We start from the raw sequence: 23,934 nt of genomic DNA on the forward strand, positions 1-23,934 counted from the left end.
TGCTAGTCAGTCAAGCAAAATCCCACCTTTATCACGAATTGTTGTCTGCCAATTTAGCTGGAAGCTTGACAAGTGAAGCGATTAAAAAGGCTTCTGGAGATCATTTTAGAGATCAGTTTTACTGAAAACTCGTGCAGAGATCAATCATTTACATTAGCTCCTATGTCATTTAGAAACCTAAATAACAGTGTATGATCTTGATTAAAGACGAGTTAACTCAACTGAGGCACTCTTTTCTTAATAAATCCCGACCTCGTTCATGGTTTGGATTTATTTTATGCCCATATTATCACCGAAACCAAAATGAAGCAAGACCCGTAGTTGTTTTTTTAGGGCTGCCCAGCAGTCTAAGTCTGTGTTATTGGAGACAGACATTTTTAAACTTCTTCCCAGTGACAGATGAGCCCTTTTGCAGGGCATTCTTGTGGTTTGTTGTCATTTCGGTTGAGACTGTGTGAGTGTGTGAAGGAGACCCATTGTCAGCAATGTGGACTCCTTGAGCATTGGATGGATTTGATGGGGGAGGGGTTTGAAGACTCATTGTTGAGACTCAAGCTTTTTCTCCATCTATCCTGCTCCTCTTTATTTTAGTCCCCTCTTTCTTGATCTGTCCTTTTATTTTATTTAGTTCTGCTCTTCATACTCTGGACTTTCCCTGCGTGTGAGGTAGACTTCTCTGCACTACTTTTTTTTTTATATATATCTCACCAGAAAATCAGGAATTTGACATTTTTGCAGATTTTTTTTTCCAAGCATTCAAAACAGTCTGAAGTCGCTGTTAAAGCGGTGCAGAAATTTGACTCCCAAGTTGTTTTTTGAACAGATGAACATTGGCTGTGATACGTAGGACTCAGCAAGACTGTAAACGTGTGGAAACTGTGACCCTAGACTGAGGAGTGAATATTTTTATATGATCTGACATTATTTATTATGCCATTTCATGACGCTGCAGTCAGTTGTGGCCTGTAACAACCTATCCCTACGTGCTCCACCCCAAGCTGTGCAAAGCACAGTTTTGTTTTTGTTCAGACTTTTTTATATATGTATAGAATGAGTTGAAAGCACGAGCCGTGACCCATAAATACGCTTAACATTCTTAAGGTAAGAGGACTGTTGCACTTAAGTACCTGTAAGGAATGGATGCTGTGCCGTTAGTCCTCTGTTCCTTTGCTCTTTTCCTTCTTAGTTATGTGCCCTGCTCTTGCTCTTTTTAGATAATTTACTTAGGTCCACACCAGCAGCGCACTGAGTTGGCTGAGTCAGCATGCCATTTAAATGATGCGTTAGCAGGCATGTGTTGGATGCCGCACTTGGATCCAGCTGTGCACGTTTCATGTATGCCCACTGTGCTCATTTGGTTGCTACAGACACATCAGTGTTGTTTACCACAAACAGCTAAGTAGTATTAAATGGATGAATGACATCATTGTCTCTGCCGACTATGTTTCATTCCAGTGACAGCTAGTCATTTCTGTCTCTCTGGCACATTTATCTTATAAATGATTCATGACACAATAGACCTTGGTTGACCTCGGCAGATCATTGTTGTTTTACAGCGACGCTTCGTATAAACAACTCATTTAAAAAGGAGCAGACCCAAGCTTTCTTCTCTCATTCAACAGGCAGGATTGCAAATACATTTCATACTTTCCTGTCTCTCAACATCACAGTGGTCATAGTGCCCATATGAAGCACGCAAACGGAGAACATTAATATTGCATGCTGTATAAATGGTGAGCAGGCTCAGATGACTGGACGCTTCCTGCACCGATCAATGATTGAATCTATTAGCAGGCTGGCCTTTGATTTGTGTATTTGTCCTAAAGTTAAGAGGCAGCGTGAAACATTCTAAATTCCTTTGAAACAAGATTATATGCTACATTGAAAGCTTGATTCAAATTACAGTACAGACTTTAGGATACATACAGTACATGGCCTTTTAAGGGATATCCACTTTGGCATTATTATTGCCATATATCCTTAAACAATGAAAATGTTTTGTTGCTAGCTTGCTGTTTTCCAGACCAGACTCTTTCCGCAGGTGCTTCATTGGAAAAAGCGCCAAGTAAAGACAATTGAATGCATCATGGTGGGAAGCAGCTGTAGGAACCACTATACTGCAGTCATTCGGGTCGTTTGTCTCTAGGTAGTAGAATGGGACAATGCACTCAAACTGCATTTGGTCATATTTTGCTGCATCAACAGTGTTTAGGGGTAAAGCTACAGGTGCTAGTTGCAGATGGACAAAATCCCTGGGCTCAGTAATAGTTGCGTCATGTTTTTTCCTCACTCTTTCTATTATCTTAAGTGAAGACGGCACCGTTCTCTTTTGATTTTTGTAAAATGGGGAGAACCATGTTATAAGTGAACTCAGCCAATGTGATAGCAGTACATTTTGCTTCATTAAATGACCAAAACATTTGTCCAGTCACTAAAACTGCTCGTTTTCTGTTCAAAGACATAAAGAGCTATATCTTTGAGCATATTGTGCTCTGTCATACATTGCTGTGTGAGGCTTGGTCTCTCTCTTTTTTTTTTTTTTTCCCGTCTAAAACTCAATTTAAGCTTCTCTTAAAATCCAGAGTAAACTCTGTACATGGTATGCGCATTAACAGGCTGAGCCCCCATACGCACCGACCGGAGCCGTCACAAAGAACCATTCTTTTTTTCTTTTTTAAATCTCCTGCACTCCAGTCCACACAAACATTTTGAAGCTTCCGGGCCTTTAGACTAAGTGACGTGTTAGGATATATGTTGCTGAGCGTGTTGCAGCGTTACTCAAAAACAGACCCAGTGTTTTCAGTTTTGTGGATCATAAATGTCTCTTCTCTTTTTTTTTTCCCCCCTCTTTTTTTGGTCAGTCGTAATCAGGCTTTTCAGAAGCAGGCTTTTGTAGAGCAGGAGGCAACCTCCTTTTACCTCTATGTGCGAGCTAGATCCAAGCACAGTCCTCTCCGTCTCTCATCCTCTATCACCTCTCTGTCTCCCCAAGTGAAGATGATACCAGATGGTTGTGGGCGCTTGTTGGGGTGCTGGTTGGAGGAGGGGGAGGACAAGCCTGGGGGATGTTTCCATCCTGTGCTGTTTTCTTTTTCTCCTGCTGTTTTTCCTCTTTCCCTCACTTCCCCTAATTTAGGTCAGTATGAGAGGGAGATCATATTGACCAAAAGCTCATGTTTCTCCTTCAGGTGATTTTCATTTTCTGCTATGTTGCTCGGCCCTTTTCCCTTTATTGTATCCTGTTTTCTTCATCTCATCTAGTCTCCCGCTTCTTGTTACTATAGGTACCTGGCTTTGCTCTTCCTTGACTAAAATAGGGAAAAACTGTCTGCCTCCCATCTCAGAGCAGGACAGAGTCTGGCAAATAAGCTTTAAATGGATTTTCTTTTGGGCTGTTCAGTTTTACCACAGCACTGCCAACAAAAGCATTCCAGAAGTAGAGCTCAGTGTGGGGATGTGATCCTAATCAGAATCGCAGTGGAAAAAGTCGGCCTCTAGACACAAATATCGATATACCCAAGCCAGTTTTTATTTTGAGACCGAGGAGGATTACAAAGCTTATCTAGGTTGGCTTTAGCAAACATCGCGTGGACATCTTAACGTTATATCAATTCCAGATTTTATTCACAAGAGGCTCCAGTTATTATGTTGATTTTTCAAAGTTATTTGATTTAGGCCGAGTTTCTCAGTTGCCATTAAGCAGGTTTCACAAGGAGAACAGAACAGTATTACATCATCAACATACAGCATCTGACATGCAGTGACCTCTGTAACACAGTGTAGAAGAGGGATTATACTTTAATTACACGTTTATTTTATGTACATGTTCTGTTGTACAGTTTCGACGGCATAAAACTCAGAAGGCCGTGTGAATCTGCTTTTTAAAAATCGGTTCAGGATGCTGATAACAACAAAAGTTATGTTAAAATCTCAGCTGTAACGGTCAGCTTTCACATCGCTGCTTCCACTGTGGTTGATGTGGGGGAAAAAGACGGTTAATGTGAAATGTCTGAATGCAAATCCACACATTTCAGTGTGCGTGAGCTGCTGTAACCTTTGTTTTTCTCTTCTTCTGTGTGTCTTAGGTGGCATTGTTGGGAATAGACATCTGCGGTGCATTTGTGGATCGCATGGGAGAGCGGTTCAAAGGATACCTCAGCACAGGTGAGATCTCAAACGTCTCCGCCCTCGCGCTCCTTTCGGCTAGCTTCTGTTTAGAAAGCCATTCATAAAATATTGTATTTTTTCCTTCAGTGAGCTTCCACACAAGGACATCAAAAGGGATTTTATCCTTTTTTGTTGCTTCAGAAATGCTGAATAAAAAAAACCCCAAAAACTATCATGCAACAGCAACAACAAGTTTTATTTTTTATGTTTTGCGGCGAGGACAAGCGCGTTTAGACCTGTTTCATAACCTGCACACACTACACATTCAATTAGTCTTTTGTCTCTTTCTATCTAATTAATCATCTTAAGCAGTGTACATGAGTCAAGCATGACATTGACTTCCTGGCTCTCATAGTAGTTACCAGACTGAAATATGTATAAGTTCACAAACGCTCGCTCATGTTTTACTCTGTTTTGCTTTACCAGGCTACACTAACTGTGATGGTTCCTGACTACAACATTTGTGCGTGTGTCTGTCCATTTTGTTTTTTCACTTCCACTTTGTGGTTCCTCTGAGACGCCCCAGCAGCACTGCTGTTAAGCCTGCCCCAACGCCGTCTCTCTTTTTTCACACCTGATGTCTTCCTCCATTCTTAGACCTTGCAGTGGGTCACCATATCGCACCATAGAAGCACACCTTGCGTTATTTACCTCAGAAACCGAGTCTTGGATCAAATTTCACGAGTGTAGGTGTGGGATTTGTCAGTGCGAGCCCTTCTTAAGGTGTCAGCCAGAAAGACTCTTGTCACCAGTAAACATGCCGAACCCTGCAGTCCACCTCCGGGATTACTTGACTCGTCACACTGTGCAATCTACCACCACGCACACACTCTATCCATTCACTGCCAAGGACAGTGTCAAAGTTAATCTGTGTGTGCATGTGTGATGAAACAGTGTGTTTGGGATTGATGGTAAAAATCCTTTCGGCGTTATTGCTGGCTCTGGAAATGCCTCTCTCTATCAAACTTCCATCTCTCTCTCTTGCTTTCTCTCCATCTCCCTGCACCCACCATCTTCACACACATGCACACCCACCCATACACTGTGGGGAGGGAGATGAGGTCATTGAGACTGAGTGATTGTATTGATCTCCAGGACTTATTGCACCGAGCTGTTGCATTTATATTGCATATGTGTGTGCGCTCATTGGCAGTGCGCTGTTAGCCGCCCTGCCACATGTTAAGTGAACATGGAGGTGAAATGTACGACTACACTCTGGCTTGATTGTACTTTGTAACTTTACAGACTGAATTAAGTGAAGTCACTGGCTGGCATTTGTGGGATTTGCCAGTGAGATCGTTCTATTGAGTAGTGCTGATGTATGTTTTCATTTTTACTACAGCAAGTGGCGTTGTCGCGTGCAACAATGTGCCACTGTCATGTTTTATGTTTGAGGGTATTGTCTTTGTTGCTAAGGCAACCAGCTGTTATGGTAGCATAACGTCCACATGCATCCGCACACACACATGGACACAGGAAAAGGACAGATGACATCACTTTATCACTCCCTCCGCTGATGTTTCAGACTTGGAATGTGGGTAGGAGTGTGTGTGTGGGTGGGTGGGTGTGCGCATGCCCTTCTGTGTGTTTGATCTCATCGTGGTTATGTCAAAGGGAGTTTTTGAGCTGGACTTTGCCAGCTGAACTTTTTGACTGATCTGTGTTTTGGACTTTGTGTTTAAGCGCCTGGCTTTCAGTGTCCTATATTTTCATGAATGTCAACAAATGGTACAGAAGGATCAAAACCTAATCTGGAGCTCACATCCAGAAATCCACTGGAATCAGCAGCGACTTTAAATACAGCTCACAGACGTGTAGCTTAAATTTTGAAAAGGGTTAAAATGATCAAATGTGTGACTCGTTTATGTAAACATAATTCAAATCTAATAAAATGTTATAGTTATGGATAAGTGTGCCGATGCATTCTAATGGAGACATGGGACTTAAAGTAACAGAATAAACTCGGTAAGTGTTAGAAATTGAGGTTATTAAGTTATCTCAGGCTTTAGACACATCAGCAGCTTTTGTTAGTAGAGCCAGATTGTGCATTTGCTGCTTTTGTGGGACTTGTTGATCACGATCAAAACATAGGATGTCATCTAACTTTTCATTTAAACCGTGTACCTGTTCAAATAGTGTTTGAAGACACAAAGCTTATGATCTTGGAGCCGCTCATAATCCTTACAGTACACTCTGAAAGCTGTCATTCTTTACCGTGTCTCTGCAGTACACAGGGCCTGCTGACATGAGGGCGTTCGATGGTCTCGCCTTTATTTTAGTCCACGGTCCACTTCTCATTTCCTGCCCTCTCTTCTTCCTCTGCTTGTCAGAGCCAAATGTCAGTGGTGGTAATGTTTAAGCTTCTTTATGCCACACACTCACAGGCTGTACTAAATGTGAGCTTCTATTTATTTTGTTAAGTACTCCACTTGGGGGCAGGCTTCACATTTAAATCCTGTAGACTTTCAGCATCATGTGTGGCCTAATTTTACTGTATATAACGCGAGTGATCACTAAGCAGTATTTATCATAATTTTGACTCTTGTAACCACGTCAACCCTCATCTATTTTTTATTTTTTTCCTGTTTGTAGTCTTGCCAGCTCTGGTGGACAGGCTGGGTGATGGGAAGGACCAGGTCAGGGAAAACAGCCAAGCTGTCATCCTTCGCTGCATGGAGCAGACTGCTTCGCCCTCGGTGAGAAACACAAAATCTCAGAGTCCGTACCATGTTGTAACGCAAGTTGATTGTCACACGTTGCTCTTAACATGACAGAATTCATGAGAAAGTTGCAGTATTTAAGCTGTTAGATGAGCAGCAGGTGATTATTACTGTAGTGTTTCTACTTATTTTGCAGAATTCATTTCTAAGCTGCAGAATAGAGACGTAACTGCCAAATCATCACCACCACCACCACCTCATCAATATTTCATACTCTCTACATCTGAGTTTCTCTCTGTTTTAGCTCCCTCCCCTGGATGTTAAAGCAACTACAAAGGCTACATCTCCCATCATGTTTTGTGTTGTTTACACAAAGCAAACATGCTTATTTTCAGATATAGTTTAATCCCCTGCAGCTCTGTAATCTGTTCAAACACGGCTACTCGGCCTAACTAGTTCCTACCGACTCCTGCTTTCTTCTGTGTCCCTCACACTTTTATCCTTCTCATTCCCTCATCCAGTACATTTGGGAAAGGCTGCTTCCGGGTTTTAAGCACAAAAACTTCCGCAGTCGAGAAGGAATCTGCCTGTGCCTCAGCGCCACGCTCAGCACGTGAGTAATATGCATCACTTCCAGGGTGAAATGTGAAAGACGGACCAATAGAGTGTGAGGATGTGATGTATACATCCCTCATGTCTTTTGTGTCTAAGATCAAAGCTTTTTGTCTTTAAAGTGAATTCAAAGTACATACCCTTTAAGTGTATTCTGTCAGATGTGTACAGTCTTAATTTTTCAGTGACAGGGTTAGAAATAAGCAATGCAGCGAGAGTTGCTCGTGCCACGACCTTCCATGACCCACTTTGTTCAAGAAACTGTCCTCAGGATTAATCCTCTTAACTGTTTGTTGTTGTTGAAGTGGCTCACGTGAAATGAATGGCTTCCCTGCTTTTGTCATGTGGTGCCACAGTTCTTAGGTATAAATGCGAGTTCATTTGAATTGAATCGGTTTGTCCTGATTTCCTTCGATGAGTTCTGAGAGGCTGCATGCTCCTGCAGTGTCCTGCACGGCCTGGAATCGCAGGGACGTTCATGTCTCAGTTGACCTGGATTTCGCAAGTTCTGTGTCATTACACAAATGAGTTAAGACCGCACGGATACTTGTTTGACAGCAGCGTTTTCTACTTTAAAGTTGCTAACACAGCAGCTACTCGGTGCCTGAATCATCTGGCTGATTTGTGGTGCTGAATGCTAAGCTGGTACTTGTTAGTGAAGCGAAAGATGTTTTCTGTCCATACTCGGGCTCCCTTTATGACCAAGTAGAAGAAATAAAGCACAGAGACGGTCCATGTTTTCATGTATTTGTTTTTCTCTTTTGTGCAGCCCACAGAGCGGGAGATATTACAGTGTGGGCAAAAACCTACCACCTTAAGAACTCATCTTTTTTCTTCTTTTTGCTCGTGTTTTCTGTCAACTGTTTGATTATTTTTGTGGACCTGCTGTGAAACAGACGAAGGCCTTTAACAATTTGCTTTGGTCTTGTTTTACTTTGTGTTTTTTCTTCCCTTGTCTTTGCTTTCTCAAGTTGTGTGTTGAGCTCTCCGTTTAGAGACTGTGCAGAATATTCATCATTTCTCTTGCTCGAGGGCAGATTATGTAGCGATATGTGTGGGATAAGATCGATGTATTCAACGGTTTTTCTCAGCTCTTGAAAACTCAAGTCTGCCTGAGATTGAATACATTTCCTAATTTTCTCCAAATGTGCTCTGTGTGAGGAGAAAGTTGTTATTAGATGGTAGAATCTGATATTCTTGCTTAATGAAATCTACATACTGCCTTTCCCTTTTCTTTTTATGATGCTTTTTACAGGTGCGGAGCACAGCAACTCACCCTCAGTAAATTAGTTCCTCATCTCTGCTCTTTGACTGGAGACCAAAACCCACAGGTAAGGCACACGCTGCCTTTTGATAAATTAAATTTTTTTAAGACAGTACATGGAACTCTTAATAGAGAGCGTAAATCAGAAGATTGGATGTTAAATGGACGTTATCCCACCACTTCCCCACAGCAAACTGAGGATTAGAGGGGGTAATTGTCCAGAGATGTCACAGAGAGTGAGTGAACACGGTGTCCTGCCTCCTTCAGGCTCTGCAAAAGCGGCGCCACAGTTGTGAAAAATGAACTGTTACATGCTACATGTGACAGAGGGTCACGCGTGTCCATGAAACTGTCAAGTGAATTTTAATTAAACTAATAGAACGTCGCGAAAAATAAATAAGAATTTCGACAAAGTAAATGGAGACAAAACCTTAAAAGACAAAGTTCTGAGAATTCTATAAATGTTCAGCAGGAGCAGATTCGGCTCTTCAGCCGATCACGTCGGCTAAATTTTTGCTTCATCAGAACTTGTTTACAAAGTGTCCTTCTGAAAAAAGTAAAAACTCACCGCAAGCAAGCATCAACCCTTTTGTTAGGGAACATTGGGGGCTTTTTTTAAAAAAATTAGATTTTTAGATTAGATTAGATTAGATCCATGAGCCTTTTCTAATGCAATATTTTAAAATGAAATTCAGTGACACGCAGCTCTTTTATCATTTTGTATCTGAGCCTGCGGTTTAGAGCTCAGCAACCACAGTGTGCTAACAGGCATCTTGAGGCAGCTCTGTGATCATTACTGTTATTAGTGACGAGATGGGTTCACTTGCGCCCCCCCCCTCACATCTTCATTGCTGAATCGTGAGCACCAAGACCCAGTCTTAACCCACACAGCAGCTGTGAATGTGTGTGTGTTGATGTTCTGGTGAGGGAAGGAAGACTATAAAGAGGTTAGATTAACCTCCTGTGGAAATGCACCACAAAGCTGAAATCTTCTTCTGTCTTCCACCCAATGATTAGCTACCCACACACTGTCCCAACCAATCAACATCCTCAACAGGCCGGCCCACACTTGGTTACAGAGAATCCCTTTAACAACAGCCCACTACCCAATCACAACAGTGTTCACAATACAACGAGCAAATCGCATGTCTCCCAATGAAGACGGGGGTTTGGACCCTCATAGGATTATAATTTAATGGGTGTTCATGTTTACAAGTCTTGGTCTGTGTAAGGGAAGGTAGTCTGTATTATATTATTAAAGAGTACATACTATAATCCTGACAAACACGCAGACATTTTCCACTGGAATAAATACTGTTGAAGCTCTCATGTGTGCAACTATTAAATTGGTCAACGCCTGCTGTCTTTAGGTACGCGAGGCCTCTATAACGACGTTGGTGGACGTTTACCGTCACGTTGGAGAGAAGGTTCGATCAGACCTGGGAAAGCGAGGACTTCCAGCTGCGCGGTGAGCTTCTTTTGCCCGTTACTGATTGCTTTCCGTGAACACTTGATGGCATTTGTTTTTTTACTCGTGTGTGTTTGGTGGCGTTTGTGCGATGGGTCAGTCGGTCCCGTGGCTGTAGCCCTCGGTCTGTCCCAGGCCACACCATGCACCACTCTGCTCTTCTCGCACACAAAGGCACTTTCATCCAGAGCACAATGCTGATTGACTGAGGAAGGAGGGTGGAAGGGGACAGCCAGAGTACAAAGGCGGTGGGTGGGACAAGAGGTTTGGGTGAAAAACTACAGAAAATTAGTTCAAGTCATCTAAAGAGGTTCGTTGAGTGGTTTTGCTCCTCTTTGGTCGCCGTGGTTACGCGCACAGTGTTGAGGGTTATTCTAAGCACACAGTGAACCCCTCTTTCTGCCTCTGCTGCTCTCTTTCTCCCATGTGTGAGATTTGAGCAGCAGCCAGTATCGTATGCTGACTGCTCAGCATGAGTCGTGCGTCTGTGAGTGCTGGCTGTGGCCATGTGTCATGTGTTGCGCATATTAAGCCAGTCTGGCCACTGTGTAAACACGCTGTCCGTGTATGTGAAATTTATTGTAGTTTATAGTTTGTATAGTTTGTAATATGTAGTGTAACAAATGCTGTGATTAAAGTCTGGTACCATTGCTTCGTTTTATGCAGATGATGCTGTACTATAACTGGCACGCTGCTGTGCATCATACTGGTTCTAAGCACATGAACGCAACCTCAGGGACATATAGGGCTGGGCGATATGGCTTCAAACAAAAACTTCCAATTTTTTCCCATTTTTTCTTAAAAACGTACTGCAAATGGCAGAAATTACTCAAAACGTTTTGCTTTTATTTTGATCATCCCTTCTGGGAGTTTACCTACATTTAAAGTGCAGCTAAACACAAGCTTTGGAACGTGCATTGTAAGAAACTATGAAAATATAACTTTGTTCCAACTAAGAGGGAGTTAGTTTCTCTATTTAAAAAATATATAGTAGAACATGCTTCTCTTGACACTGTGCAACTTCACACTAAAAGTGAATAAAGCCTGGCTTTTCCACTGTATAAATCTTTACCATATCTTTAGCTATATGCAACGAGACTGCAGGCTGAGCACCAGTGGTGCTATTTTCATATAAAAAATCGTCATGCATGGCACATTCGAATCAATCGATAAAATTAAATTTATTGCCCAGCCCGAGTTGAATACAATATAATTGATAACATTTAATCATCAGCAATCAACAACTGGCTTACTGGATTCACAGTTTATTAGGGATTTGGCCAAGTACAGTATTTTCCTCAGGCTCTAGCATTAAACCTGGGGTTGGGTTTTGTCTGTATGAATGTGTTTATGTTTAATATGTGGTTGCAGACTGGAATGCGGGACAGCAGCCAGGGCCTTGCTAACTGGATGACACAATACATATGTCGAGTTAGCTTTCACTGGAGAAAAGAGTCGACAGTGCACGAATGTGTGGTTAATGACTGTCGTCATAGTTGTCTGTCTGATTTTATTTGAACATTTTTGCAAAAAGTGAGGAACTGAACAGAAGAAGACCGTCTTTGTTTATAACAGCCGTTAAGCATCAAGGACACCTCTACTGTTGACAGACTTATTCTAATACAACAGCCTGTGACATCTTCACTACCAGTCTTTTTTCAAGGGATAATAATATACCTTATTTATTAAATCCAACAACCTGCTTTTTTTTTTTTTTTTTTACTCTATAGGGAAAGTTCAGGTTGTTAACACAAATAATTGTAATTCAGGTCCAGGTCAAGCTTGGAGTCTAAACTTTGATTTGTTAAAGCGATTATCTTCTTCAGAGCTGTACATTAACTTTTTCAGCACATAGCAGTGTTTTTTTTTTTTTAGCACAGGACCAGAGAGTTGTAGCACACCCTAAAAATGCCTTTCACCTCTACAGAGGACAATTAACGCAGCTCATCACTTACACAGTAACATCAGCAAGTGTAATTAATTTATACATAATGTAGTACAATCATAGAAGAATAACTCAAAATGTTTTCAGATGCAGAATGTGACGGTGGGATGTATTGTGTGACATATGGGTTATCCTTTCTTATTTTAAGCAGTGCTTTCTGACAATAGGAGCAATACATTACTTGCTTTGTCTCATCGAACTTTAGCCAGACGAACTCCTGCTCCCACTCTGTGTTGTAGCTATGTGTTTTAGCTTTCACTTTTGTTGTTGGCGCGTTTTCGGACGGTATTGTTGGATCCTCGTTAACTTAATTTCCATTTTTTTGTCTACCAGGAAGGGTAGTCGTGGTACCATCGTAGACATACGACAAAGTCAAACTCGTTATGGTGCTGTTTCTTGTCTTAATTTGTTGAAACTGATCAAATAGAGATGTCAAAGCATCAGATTAGTATTTCCTTTAGTGCCACCGCAGAATCAGCAGACTGAAAAGCAGCTCATTAAGATTATGGTCTTTAAACGCGACATCATCTGCCCCAGTCACCACTCGGGTAACCTAAATACCACATCAGTGCAGTGCATTTGGTCATACTTACATGTATGATGATCTCCCACAATTGGAGGCCACAGAAGGTCTTGAGCATTTTCTCAAACATTCCACAGTGTTGCACAATAACTCGTTTCCGCTCCTCTGCGAGTGAACTGGGACAAGGATGGTGGTCCACTAAAACGGCCGCATTAAACTCAAACCGCAGCTTGGGTCAACCGTGCATGTAACAGTACCGATTGTGCAAAGAGCTTTTGCAGTCTATTGCAAACTGACTGCAGGTCAGACAATTCTCAGAACTGTTGAAGAGATGTTCCATTACAAACTGCACGTCTATTGATCAGTAATGTGCCTGAAATTGACAGCTCTTTTAGCTGACTGCCTGATGTCCAGAGACGACTGAAACTGGATTTTTATGTGTGTACTTCTCTGTAATTTGCATGAGAGCACATTTAGAGTCTTGAGTCGGTTGACGGTAACAAATAGGGGCTACCGTGCGTCCTATAAATAGGTCGGATACAGGTGGAGCGAGAACTCAGTGGACCAGCCTGATGTGCACATTTCTTCTTCATTGTCTTATCATTTCTGCTGGACACAGGTGACCCTTGTTCAATGACAGCCAGGGTGCAGCTCTAGAGGGGGGAGGAGCAGCCTGGTTCTCCCTTTGCTGCTGGCCACACAGCCCCTCCCCCCCTGATGAGTATGCGTGCGTCTGGCTCTGGGAGGGAGGTTATGTAAAGGGTAACCGAATCTCTTTGCTGCCTATCACACACACTGGCCCACATGACTCTGACACACACACACAAAGACCCTGTCTGAGATTTAACTCAGTGGAGGTTTTTGTTTGTGTGCGGGCAAACTTACGATACAGTATGTGCGCGACAGTAGGTGGTGCTTCGTTGCATGTCTGTAGCGCGCATTGGTGTCTTGCTGTTTGGCTCCCCCTCCCTCCCTCTCTTACGCCCTCCCTCTCGTCTTCTTTCCTCCCTCCCTCTCGGAGCCTTTGCACCATGTTGGATACAAAGAGCTGAGGGGAGCAGAGGACCAGAATATGTCACTAGCATGGGGGCTAATGCAATGTTGCGCAGCAACGCAGCAACCTCTTAATCAATCCACTGGGAAGTACTGAGACACAAAAATACGGAAGGCTAAATGCTTGGATATTTCTGAGGCAAACAGACAAACAGAATGCTAATGAAGGGAAGGGTACCACGTGAAAACGCTGCACGGCCAAGGAGCCAGTCGCAACGCTAATTGTCACTTATCAGGAGCTGCTTAGCTGTCTGGTGTGTGTGGACTGACAACGAGAGACCAAAAGACAGAGGGAAAAAAGGTAGAGGACTGTGTGTTTGAAGCTTATCCGTATGTGCTCACATTCATGGCTAATTTTAATACATCTCATTGGACATGTGCGATTGTGCCTTTGTTGAGTTTTGCTACAGTCACTGCTTCATGAGACGTTTGAGTGCTTGATCTGTGTGAAGGTATTATTGGCTGGTCTGTAGAATTATAGATCAGATCTACCTGTTTATCGCATTATCACATGGCTGAGCAGACCTACCTTTTGATTATGTGTTGCTAAGAAGGATGTTTGGAGGCTCTACTTGTTGTAGAGCCGCTGCAGTTTCATATGTGTTTCTGACACAACAGACACACCCACCCAGCAAAAGACAGACAGGCCGGCAGGCTGTCCACATGTCGCTGCTGCTGATGGTCTCCCTTGTTATTTACAGCTCCTATATTAAAAGCGTGGGATGTTTTGTGTGTGTGTACCCATCTGTTTGAATAGAAGTACTGTTTTATCGGGGTTAGAGGACGACCTATTGGAATTTCCCTTTTAGTGATTGTAAATCCAGACCAATCCAATTTGTCTGGCATCCAGACAAAAACTTGTCAACATATTAGTGTTTATATTAGACATGTCATTTTAGTGATTGGAACTCTGCAGCAACAATGGTTTTGCTCTAACAAATTCTTTTTTTTCTCTCTGTCTTTACAGGTTACAGACGATATTTGCTCGCTTTGATGAAGCCTTGAATTCTGGCAACATGGCTCTCAGCCCGAGTCACGGTCAGTGCCTTTCTTCTCATTTCGTCCGCCACAGTTGCATTGAGATGGTTTTATGGTTAAGTTTGGGTGTGGGTTTGCTTGTGTTTGTGTGTACGGGCCTGTCTAAATTGGCATATGTTCTCGTGGTTGTGTCTCTTTGTTGCTATGAGCCCCTGTAAGAGGACCTAACAGGATTAATGGTTTAGTGTGCGCGTGGACGTGTTTTCTGACAGAGCCAGACATGAACTGTGGGTTACTTTTGCTTCGAAGGTTTTTCGCTGTCCAGCAGAAGTGTGGACTGAATTCTCTTGGAGCCTCTGAGCCTTCCAGTTTTATTTGACCATTTAAAGTTCTAATTCTGTTGACAGCTGCAGCTAAACTGATGTTTGAGTTTGCAGTTTTCACTTTTCAGAACAGTGAAAGTGACCTCAGGGATTACTCGCAGCCTTACATGAATGAAAATACAAGATGCTTTACTTTGGTTATTTTGTAAAAACTCTGCATTGAAGATAGGTTCATAAAGTGATCCATGCCATAAAAATCAGTGTTGGTGTCACAGCAAACTCTGACCTGAAGTGAACTTGAATAAAATCAATGAGGCATTACACTATACCAAGAGTTTAAGTGACAGAACAGCACTGAGAAGTGAAATAAGCTTGATCAGAGTGTCCCTGTTGTCCTTGATCAAAACGTTGGCCTTTTTATTTCTGGTTGTTGATTTTTGGAGAACTGTAAGCATGGAAAATACAGTTTCAGTTGAGGCAGCATTACTTTATAGTTGGGAGTTTATTATTCGTCAAATAACTGTGTGTGAAATGTGTCCATTGGGAGTTTGCTGTATAAGCATAGTATTGATAAGATTCTAGATTTATATAGTATTCAGTATGTCTTTAATTATTCTTAATGGAGTTTTTCACTTCCTGTAAAGCAGTTGAAAGAAATGCTGTTGACTCTACACTCTGTGTTTTTGCGGAGTTTGTTGGGTCAGTAAAGGTCTGTTGTTCCCAGCAGATGCTGTCATTGGATGATTGCACCTTTAGGCTGTCCTGTCAGCTTCTCTCTGTAAAACAGCCACATCTCAGGCAGGCGCTCTCTGGGCTGTTTACTTTTAAGAAGAGAAATGAGGAAGAATAAGTGCCTTAGCTGATGCTGTCCCAGGTGGTATCAGACGGAGTTTCCTTTGTTTTACTCCCGCCTCTCCTGGGGTTTAGAGCAAGGACGGGTTGAGAAGAGATGAGTTTTTAAAAAAAAACAACAACATGGAGTAGTTTATCAAATGGGCACAAGCACCCTCGAGTTTAGGATTGAAGGGTTCAGCGGTTTGAAAACCACTCCAGCAGCTTTCAGTACTTGTAAAGTTCTTTTGTGTGAGCAGCAGAGTAGTTTTTATGGTGTTTAGGTACTAAACACACGTTCTCTCTCTGACTGAACACAAAGTGACTGCGGATGCGTCCTGTGGTGGACCAAGTAAAGTTCAACGTATGCACAAACATTTTATTTTTTTAACCTTTTATTGATGTCTCCCATAAAGCGGATAATATGAGACTTTAGGAAACCTAAGGTGCAGCGTTTTCAGCAGCTCAGAAAAGGGAAACAAGGGAAGTTGTTCGTTGTTGTGTTAGGTTTTAAAACATTGTAAGTAATAAATAGTTCAATAACTAAAATAGATCAATCTCAACATGAAGTGTTTCAGGTTACTGTAATGTAACAGTTTGATCTCAGACGGTAGAAAGCAGAGCCGTAAGCCACGCTCCAGGGCCTGGCTTGCTTCTGATTTATTTTCCTTCTTCAAAGACATATTCTGCACGGTGTCAGGTTTTTATTGAAGTTAGAAGTTCTGGTTGGTGTAAAATATTCCCTTTACGTCTCTGCAGATTCCTACCTCCTAAACTAAGAGGATGGTTTTTGTTCTAGAACTTGTGATTGGCCAGAATTGACCTCAGGTCTCATGGTGTCGTTTCAGTCGGTTTAAAACGTATTTAGCCGTGTTTTTAGTTATTCATTCCTTTTGGCGCTGCTCTCGTGGCTGATGTGAAAACCGTAAGAGCAGGGAGGTGTCAGTTCATGCAAATACCACGAAAAACATCCAAAAACACTCAAAAGTTCAACAGTTAAGTTGAAACTGTGTGGTTGAGTATGAGCAGTGCTGCTGGGTTGAATAGCTGTGGCCCTTGGCTGATATCACAGTTGGCATAGAGCACAATCATTCCTTTTAGCTTTGCTTGATGCAAAAACTGATTGCCACTTGTACACCAGGGCAGGAGGCTCACCCCATACACCAGCTTTAAATCTCCTCCATGATTTTTTGCATTTTCATTTAAATGTAAAGGTCCTGCTCTTCAACTTTGGGTATTTATCTACCCCAAAGAATCATGACTTAATTGCTGGTTATCCCCCTCCACTCCCATCTTTCAAGCTTTGGATTAAGGATGGCTTTGTTGATGATTTCGTCTTACTTAAAGCAAATTCTAAGCTCTCTGTTAAACCTGATCCTTTCCTATTAATCACTGTCGGCACCTCACTAGATAATGCTGATCCAGCTGCTCTCGTAATAATGAGGAAATCCCACCTAGGAGGCTGGTGGATGGTCAAATACCAAATCTTGTGGGCGCAAGCTGTTGTTTTTTTTTTTTATCTGAACTTTTTTTATCACACTTTTCAGCTTCTGTGCTCAGGACACCAACTCAGACCATTTGCTAAAACACACAAAAGTACCCTTACTCATTCTTCCTCCACGTCACTCTTAAGCCAACTCTTGGCGTTTGCTTTAAAGTGTTTGAGACAGCTGTTGCTGAGGGAGGAGGAGAGAGGGAAGGAGAGAGGGAAGGAGGGAGGAAGGTGACAGAGATCTCCGGCAGTAGCCGAGTCACAGCGCTGTGCCTATCACTGCCTCTCCCTGATTCACCATGACAGTTACAGAGAGAGACTGCGTAAATAAGGGAGGGAAAAGAGGTAGAGGAGGAAAAAGCGATCTGCGGGACAGAAGCACACACAGACAAAGACCACAGGGAGATCCCACCCATAACACTGACTATGACGGTCGGGGACGATGGCGACGGTAAGCCTGTGTGTCTGTTTAATCTCATCTGCCTGAGGATTTTGGCATCCAGACAAAAACTTGTCAGCATAAGGTTTTTAAATTTAAATCAGCTTAAACTCTAGCACTTTCACCCTGAATGCTGGGCCTCAGATGGGCGACATCTGCGCGTGTTGAGGGAAAACTGAGGTTTCTTCAAATGTATCTTAGGTTGTAATGGATTTGTGGCTGAGCGCCGAGATGAAAGCACATATGTAGGAGCATATCTATTTTTTAATTTATTTTTCCCCCCTGTTGTCTGTGTATAACTCATGTTATGGGTTATGAGAAATACAACTGAGATTTAGTTGTTATAACCTGTCGCCCGAGGCCTGACGTGAAGCCTTGAGATCAGTCGTGGTTACATGGCACGAGCCAAAAGGATGTTCAGTCAGGTTTCACAAACGATTTTCTCCTTTAATATTGGGTCAGACAGGTGATTACAGAATGTTTCCACATTTTTGCTTTTCTTTTCAGCGAGACTTTTCCAGGAAAAAAGGATGACATTTGACCCTCGGGAGACATATTAAATTGAGTTCTGGATATTGTCTCCCCTTCGTACCGACTGATATATTTGTTAGCATCTACGTTATAGTAACAAAGTGCAAATATGCTTTTAAAAATGTACATAAATTAGCAAAAAATACCTTTTTATAGGTTTCAATTGTCACAAAACGTAGAGTAAGTTCAGCTGTGATTTCTGAACTATTAGAATATCACAACTATGAAACATACGAATGATTAGATCAAACAACTAATCACCTCCTGATTTTGCTTACCGTCTCATAGACGTGTAGATGGTAACGTCGTATGTCTCAGACGTTTGTGACAGTGAAACATGTCAGTACCGCCGCCATCGTGTTCAGCTCCTGATGTCATTTATCCCTGTTTGAAAATGTAAGAATGCAAAAACACACACCTACCATGGAAGCACGGATATTCATCTCCATGTAAACTGACCATCGGCAGCAGCTTGCACTGCTTGCATTCTACTTCAATGTTCAGTGCACACACACACACACACACACACACACACACACATGCTCATTCTGCTTCAGTGCATCGCCATGACCCTGTTTCCAGGCTAGACTGGTTGCCATAGTAAAGCTTTCCTCTTGATATTATGGGTTATCCCTCTCCTTGACTCACGGAGGGACTCAAATTATACCTGTGTGTGTGTGTGTGTGTGTGTGTGTGTGTGTGTGTGTGTGTGTGTGTGTGTGTGTGTGTATCTTAATTTAATGAGATCATTTTCTCTGAGCTGGGCTGGAAATGGAGCAGTCTGTCTTAGAGAAACCAGGCCTAGACCTCAAATGCATCTCTCACTCTTCCTCTCATCCCCTTTTCACCATCTTTCTCTGTTCCCAATTATCTGAAAAACGAGCGTTCCCTCGTTAGATCTACCTTTTCGCTCACATGAGTGCCTTTAAATAAAGATATGATAAGCACTGATAATCCTTTGCAAACGCTGGACTTTCTTTTCTCTGATGAGATTTATTCATGTGAGACTTGAGCTGTTTTTTATGAATCGACGGACATTAAAATGTCAGTTTAACTTCTGTCCGTTTTATACTTCGTATTGATCCAAGGCTTCCTCCAGACACAATTACCCTCTAAATCCTTGTGTCATGCTTAGATGGGTTTCTCAGCTTTTATTCGGCGTGCCTGTAAACTGGAGTTGGTCACAGCAGACTTCATTTAAATCGAGTTTATTTTTCTGTGGTTGTGGAGCCGAGCCAGTCAGAGTTTCTGTCCCGTTCTCCAGGGTGCTGCTCGTGTTCTTGTTTCCACTCTTGTACAACACTCATATGAGAATGACAATGTCTTTTTTTTTTTTTTTTTTTTCCTTTCTGTGTCATCATTTGCATGTGCTTCTGGACACTGTCACGTGGCCCAGCAGGAATATGTGACATTGCTTTGTGACATACCCCAGCAGCTTACAGGAGATCAGCACAGACACGAGCTTTCTGTGTAGTAATTCCTCCAAAGTTGTTTGGTTAAGTTTATGCTGAGATTATAGGCTGTAATACTTGGTGGCGGTGATGTTTTCTGCAGTGCCTCCACTCGTAAGGTGATCCCAGACTTTTAGTCATACAAAACTCACTGAACTTTGGTTCCTTTTTTTGTGTTATTCGGGTTGAATGTAACTGTTTTTGTAAATGGCGTTAAATTAACCAGTGAGACTGACAACAATCGTGATTAAATCAGACAAAATAGTCCAGCAGTTAGTGCAGATTTATACGCTGTGGATTCATGTTTCACTGTCACTGGCATATGGTCTTGTCTTCTTTGAAGGGATTTTGGGAACTTTAAACCATGGAAACGATTTGAAGAGAAGAGGACCAGTGCTGCCATCATGTGGTCAAAGCATATATAAACATGTTTGTCTTTGCAGAAATTTTAGCTAACCTCTGATCGGATCACCTATGTTTGTGTCAGTTTCTTTTTAGACAGGGTCAGGGCGGTAATGTGACTTTCACTCCACTTCCTATTTCATGGACCAGCATGCAGTTTGTTAGTTTTGGGGTTAGAGGTGCCATAGATTAAGAATTGAGACACTGATGCCTTTGCTCATTTGTTTTTTATTTTATTTTGGAAAACCATCAGATGTAGATATCGTAGCTAGTTTTGTTTTTGTTGTTGTCACTGCTGCCTTTGAATCCTTCCTGGAAGGAGACGGGAGGGAATCGTGGCCCGGTTTCCATGGTAACGCAGCCTGCTACATGGTGGAGCTGATGTCTCGCTGTGCGTTAGAGTATATCGGTTCTGCGTGTGTGTCTGCTTGAACAGGCTCACTTAATATGCTGTGTTGTATGACTATGGTGATGGTAGATATAAAGGAGCAGTTCCTCCACATCAGCTCAGAATGGAGTTCAGAGTCCATTTTGATTTATCAAACTCGCATGTTGTAAGTGTATAAACTCTAAATCTAACTGTTGATGAAACTAAATTCAAGGTGGTATTGTGTGCCACTCGGTTGTTTTTTTCTTTTCTTTTTGCTCCTTTATTCATTGGAGAAGCAGGGCTGCACCGATTGCCATGGCAACAGCATGTGTGCAGTCTGTTTTTGTCGAGGGATTCGCTCTCTCTGCCCCCCCCCCCCCCCCCCCCCCCCCCCCCCTCTATCTCGCTCTGCTGTCTTTGCTCTGCCCTTCACCCAGAGACATGTACTCCCTCGGGGTCTGACTAGACAAAAGCAGGAGATGGTAATCATGCTAACAGTGATGCTAATCAATGCTGAGACCCCTGAAACATGAGTCTCAGCAAACATTAATATTTAAGTCTGTAGTGTTCACCGCCATATTTCTGCTTTTGTATCTTTGTTCATTTTACTTTTAAAGAACTCAATAAAAAACAGTTTAATAATGACTACCACCTTGAACCTTCAACCCTTAATGCTGAGCTGCTATTTGAACACTGGTTCTTAAAATAATGTGCTTTTACGTGTCCACGACAAAACAAAAGTGACATATCATTCAAAAGTCACTGCCTACCGAAGAATCAAAGTAATCCATATTTTTACATTTTAAAAAAACATTGAGCGGCCGAGGCTTGTGGTGAGTTTACAGCTGGATTTGGCCCACAGTCTGGGTGACTTGCAGAGATGTTTTATTTTGGGTGTCTGTGCTCGTTGAGCAGGTGTCCCCAGGCTTTGCACTGCGGACGACCCGGCAGGTTACGGTGAGCTCACAGACTTTTCACCTGACTGGATTCATTTGAGGATGTGTATCTGTGAAGATGAGCACGCTTAAAGGTTTCTTAGAGTAGTGACGCCTTTAAGGAATATGTTGTGGAAATATTGAGCCTAAAGTAGCAGAGTTTTACCACAGTGAAGGTAAATGAATGAATCACCAGACTTCGGTCCAACTGAGAATTTATTGAATTTGCTGGAAACCAGTGCGGTCAGGGAAACATTAGGATATTTTAAGTGGCAATTAACAAATAGCTGCGAGTAAAGATTTGTCTTTGTCAGCTCAGTTTTTGCCTCAGTTTTAAATTTGTTGTATTCACACCTTTGACTGCCATCTTTACTTCCCATCCAGCAAACTTCAGTCTCTCTTTCCATTTCCATTTGGTTTAGAAACCAAACGAGCCTGTTGTTTTTATTTTGCAGCTAAATCTAGAAATGCTAAGGTCAGTTGATGCCGGTTAAGCTCTTTAACATAAACATTCGGAGCCAACAAACCATATCTGAAGAATGACGTGCAAACCGGAAAACTTAATGGAAATAATTTTAAAGATCATGCATATATGCATATATGGCAGGATTTTAAAATCTGGATTTGTTTCAACACACTTTTTCGATGCACTGAAGGAAAATGCACGAGGAAAGTAAGCAAAAATCTTTTTAATTGCAAGTTAAACTGAGGTGAAACACAAAGTAAGTCATGGATGCAGTGGGAGGGCCGTGACCTCAGATGGAGGGGAGTATTTCATAGCCACACCCCTACCCCCACCTTCCCCGTCATCACCTCTCTTTTGATCAATGCTCCATCATTCTTTGTTCTTTTGTGTATGTGGAGATTGCGCTGAAATGTATGTGGATTCCTCCAACGGGTAAATGTAGCAGCATAAACATTGCGTTAAGAGGCTGTCAATAAATACGCGCCTGCGTGAGTGTGTGGGTGGGGGTTGTGAGAGGCCGTGTGCTGTCGGTGGTAATGAGTTCAGGTTAGCTGGTCTGAGAGGGACACAGAGAAGCCCTGTTATTATTCCTGGGGTGTCTCTATGTGTGTGTCTCCCTTTCTCTCATCACGCACACACACACCGAGGGGCCTGCCTCCGCACTGGCTGCAACACCATGATGTCATCTCTCTTACAATTGGCTGTGAGGCTGCTAAGAGAAGGAGGAGGAGAGAGGCTGGGAAAGGGAGAGGGAGGGATAGAAGATAGAGGAGTGAAAGAAAATGCCGGCACTTGTATGGGTGGAGGGTTTTTGACAGCAATGTGAGGAGTGTTTGGGCAGCTTTAGCCATGCTATGAGGTGTGTGTGAGGTGTGCGTGTCTGTTTTGGGGGTACGACTTGGAGACAGGGGGGGGACCCCAACACCACGCCCTCCCAGAAGCATGAGGAGACTTATCTGCCAGCGGATCTGTGACTGTGAGTGCAGGGATGAACCTGGGTGTGCTTGCGTGTGTCAGTTCATGACAAACGGTGGGATGTCTTTACATGTCCACTTAACAGTTACTGAGCTACAATCAAAAGGCTTCCCCACAGGACGGGAGAATTTGGCTCATTTCTGCGTCCGTGCATGCCTGTCATTGGTTTCTGCAGGTTGGCTCTGAGCGTGTGTGCATGTATGTAGGTGAGTCGATGTATGAGTCAAGGTATAGGGTGGTGGCTTTGGCGCATTTCTCCGTGGTTGGTTGTCAGAGCGACCAGAGCGCAACTGCATTCCTATGCCAATAGTTTGCTCTCCACAGACGACTTGAGAGTGCGTGTGTGTGTGTGTGCGTCTCCTCTCGTATTGTGCATATCATTGTTGCAAATGTGTGTCAAGTTGCAATGCTAGCTTTCAAGCTCGCATGATTTCTGCTAGCATGCACAAAGAGGGTTTGGGCTCAAGAGACTTCTGTCAGTCACCAGTTGCGTGGTTTGACATCTTGGTCAATTGGCTGCGTTTCTGGCCTCTTAGAAATGATTGTATAATGTGTGTAGGTTTGCTTTTTTTCTCTTAACGAATGGAGTGTTTGTAATTAGAATTGATTTAGTGATTCCTGACTTGGTTATCTGCAGTGTACAATCTTTTTTCCCTTTGCTTCTTGTCATTACTTTTCTTTGTCTTCTAAAGGCTGTTTGACTCTTCATGCTCAACGTTAAAGATGTAAAGAAAAGTCAGCGATGTGTCACATGTTGTGTTTTCCAGTACAAGGATTTGCAGTGTTGCATTTTAGCGTTAGCTGCTGTAATCTCCTCAATAACATTTGCCCCCCAGCTTTGTGCAAAGTTGGATTGGTTTTGTAACGCCACTCTCTGTCCCTCTCACATACAGATCGTAGTTTTGACGATGACGACAGTGTGGATGGACGCTCCTCCTCAGGCCAGGCTGCCTTCAAGGTTCCCAAAGTTCCAAAGAAGCCTGCAGAGTCTTCTGCTGCACGCAGGCCCAGCGCCACTGGTGGCAAGCTAGGTACTGAATGAACACGCA

General features: G+C 42.6%; 1 protein-coding gene across 2 annotated transcripts in view; it reads left to right on the forward strand.

Annotated features, from left to right (window-relative positions):
- Positions 1–23,934, forward strand: part of clasp2 (cytoplasmic linker associated protein 2) — a 51,273-nt gene that overhangs the window by 957 nt on the left and 26,382 nt on the right. For both annotated transcript variants that reach the window (XM_072371072.1, XM_072371073.1), the window contains exons 2-8: positions 4,086–4,164; positions 6,760–6,863; positions 7,349–7,440; positions 8,695–8,770; positions 10,074–10,171; positions 14,660–14,730; positions 23,779–23,916. In XM_072371072.1, coding sequence (XP_072227173.1) covers positions 4,086–4,164; positions 6,760–6,863; positions 7,349–7,440; positions 8,695–8,770; positions 10,074–10,171; positions 14,660–14,730; positions 23,779–23,916 — 658 coding nt within the window. The remainder of the gene's footprint in view (positions 1–4,085; positions 4,165–6,759; positions 6,864–7,348; positions 7,441–8,694; positions 8,771–10,073; positions 10,172–14,659; positions 14,731–23,778; positions 23,917–23,934) is intronic.

The sequence above is a fragment of the Leuresthes tenuis genome, unplaced genomic scaffold (assembly GCF_036924035.1).
Source record: "Leuresthes tenuis unplaced genomic scaffold, fLeuTen1.0.hap1 SCAF_18, whole genome shotgun sequence".
In the NCBI taxonomy this organism is placed as follows: domain Eukaryota; kingdom Metazoa; phylum Chordata; class Actinopteri; order Atheriniformes; family Atherinopsidae; genus Leuresthes; species Leuresthes tenuis.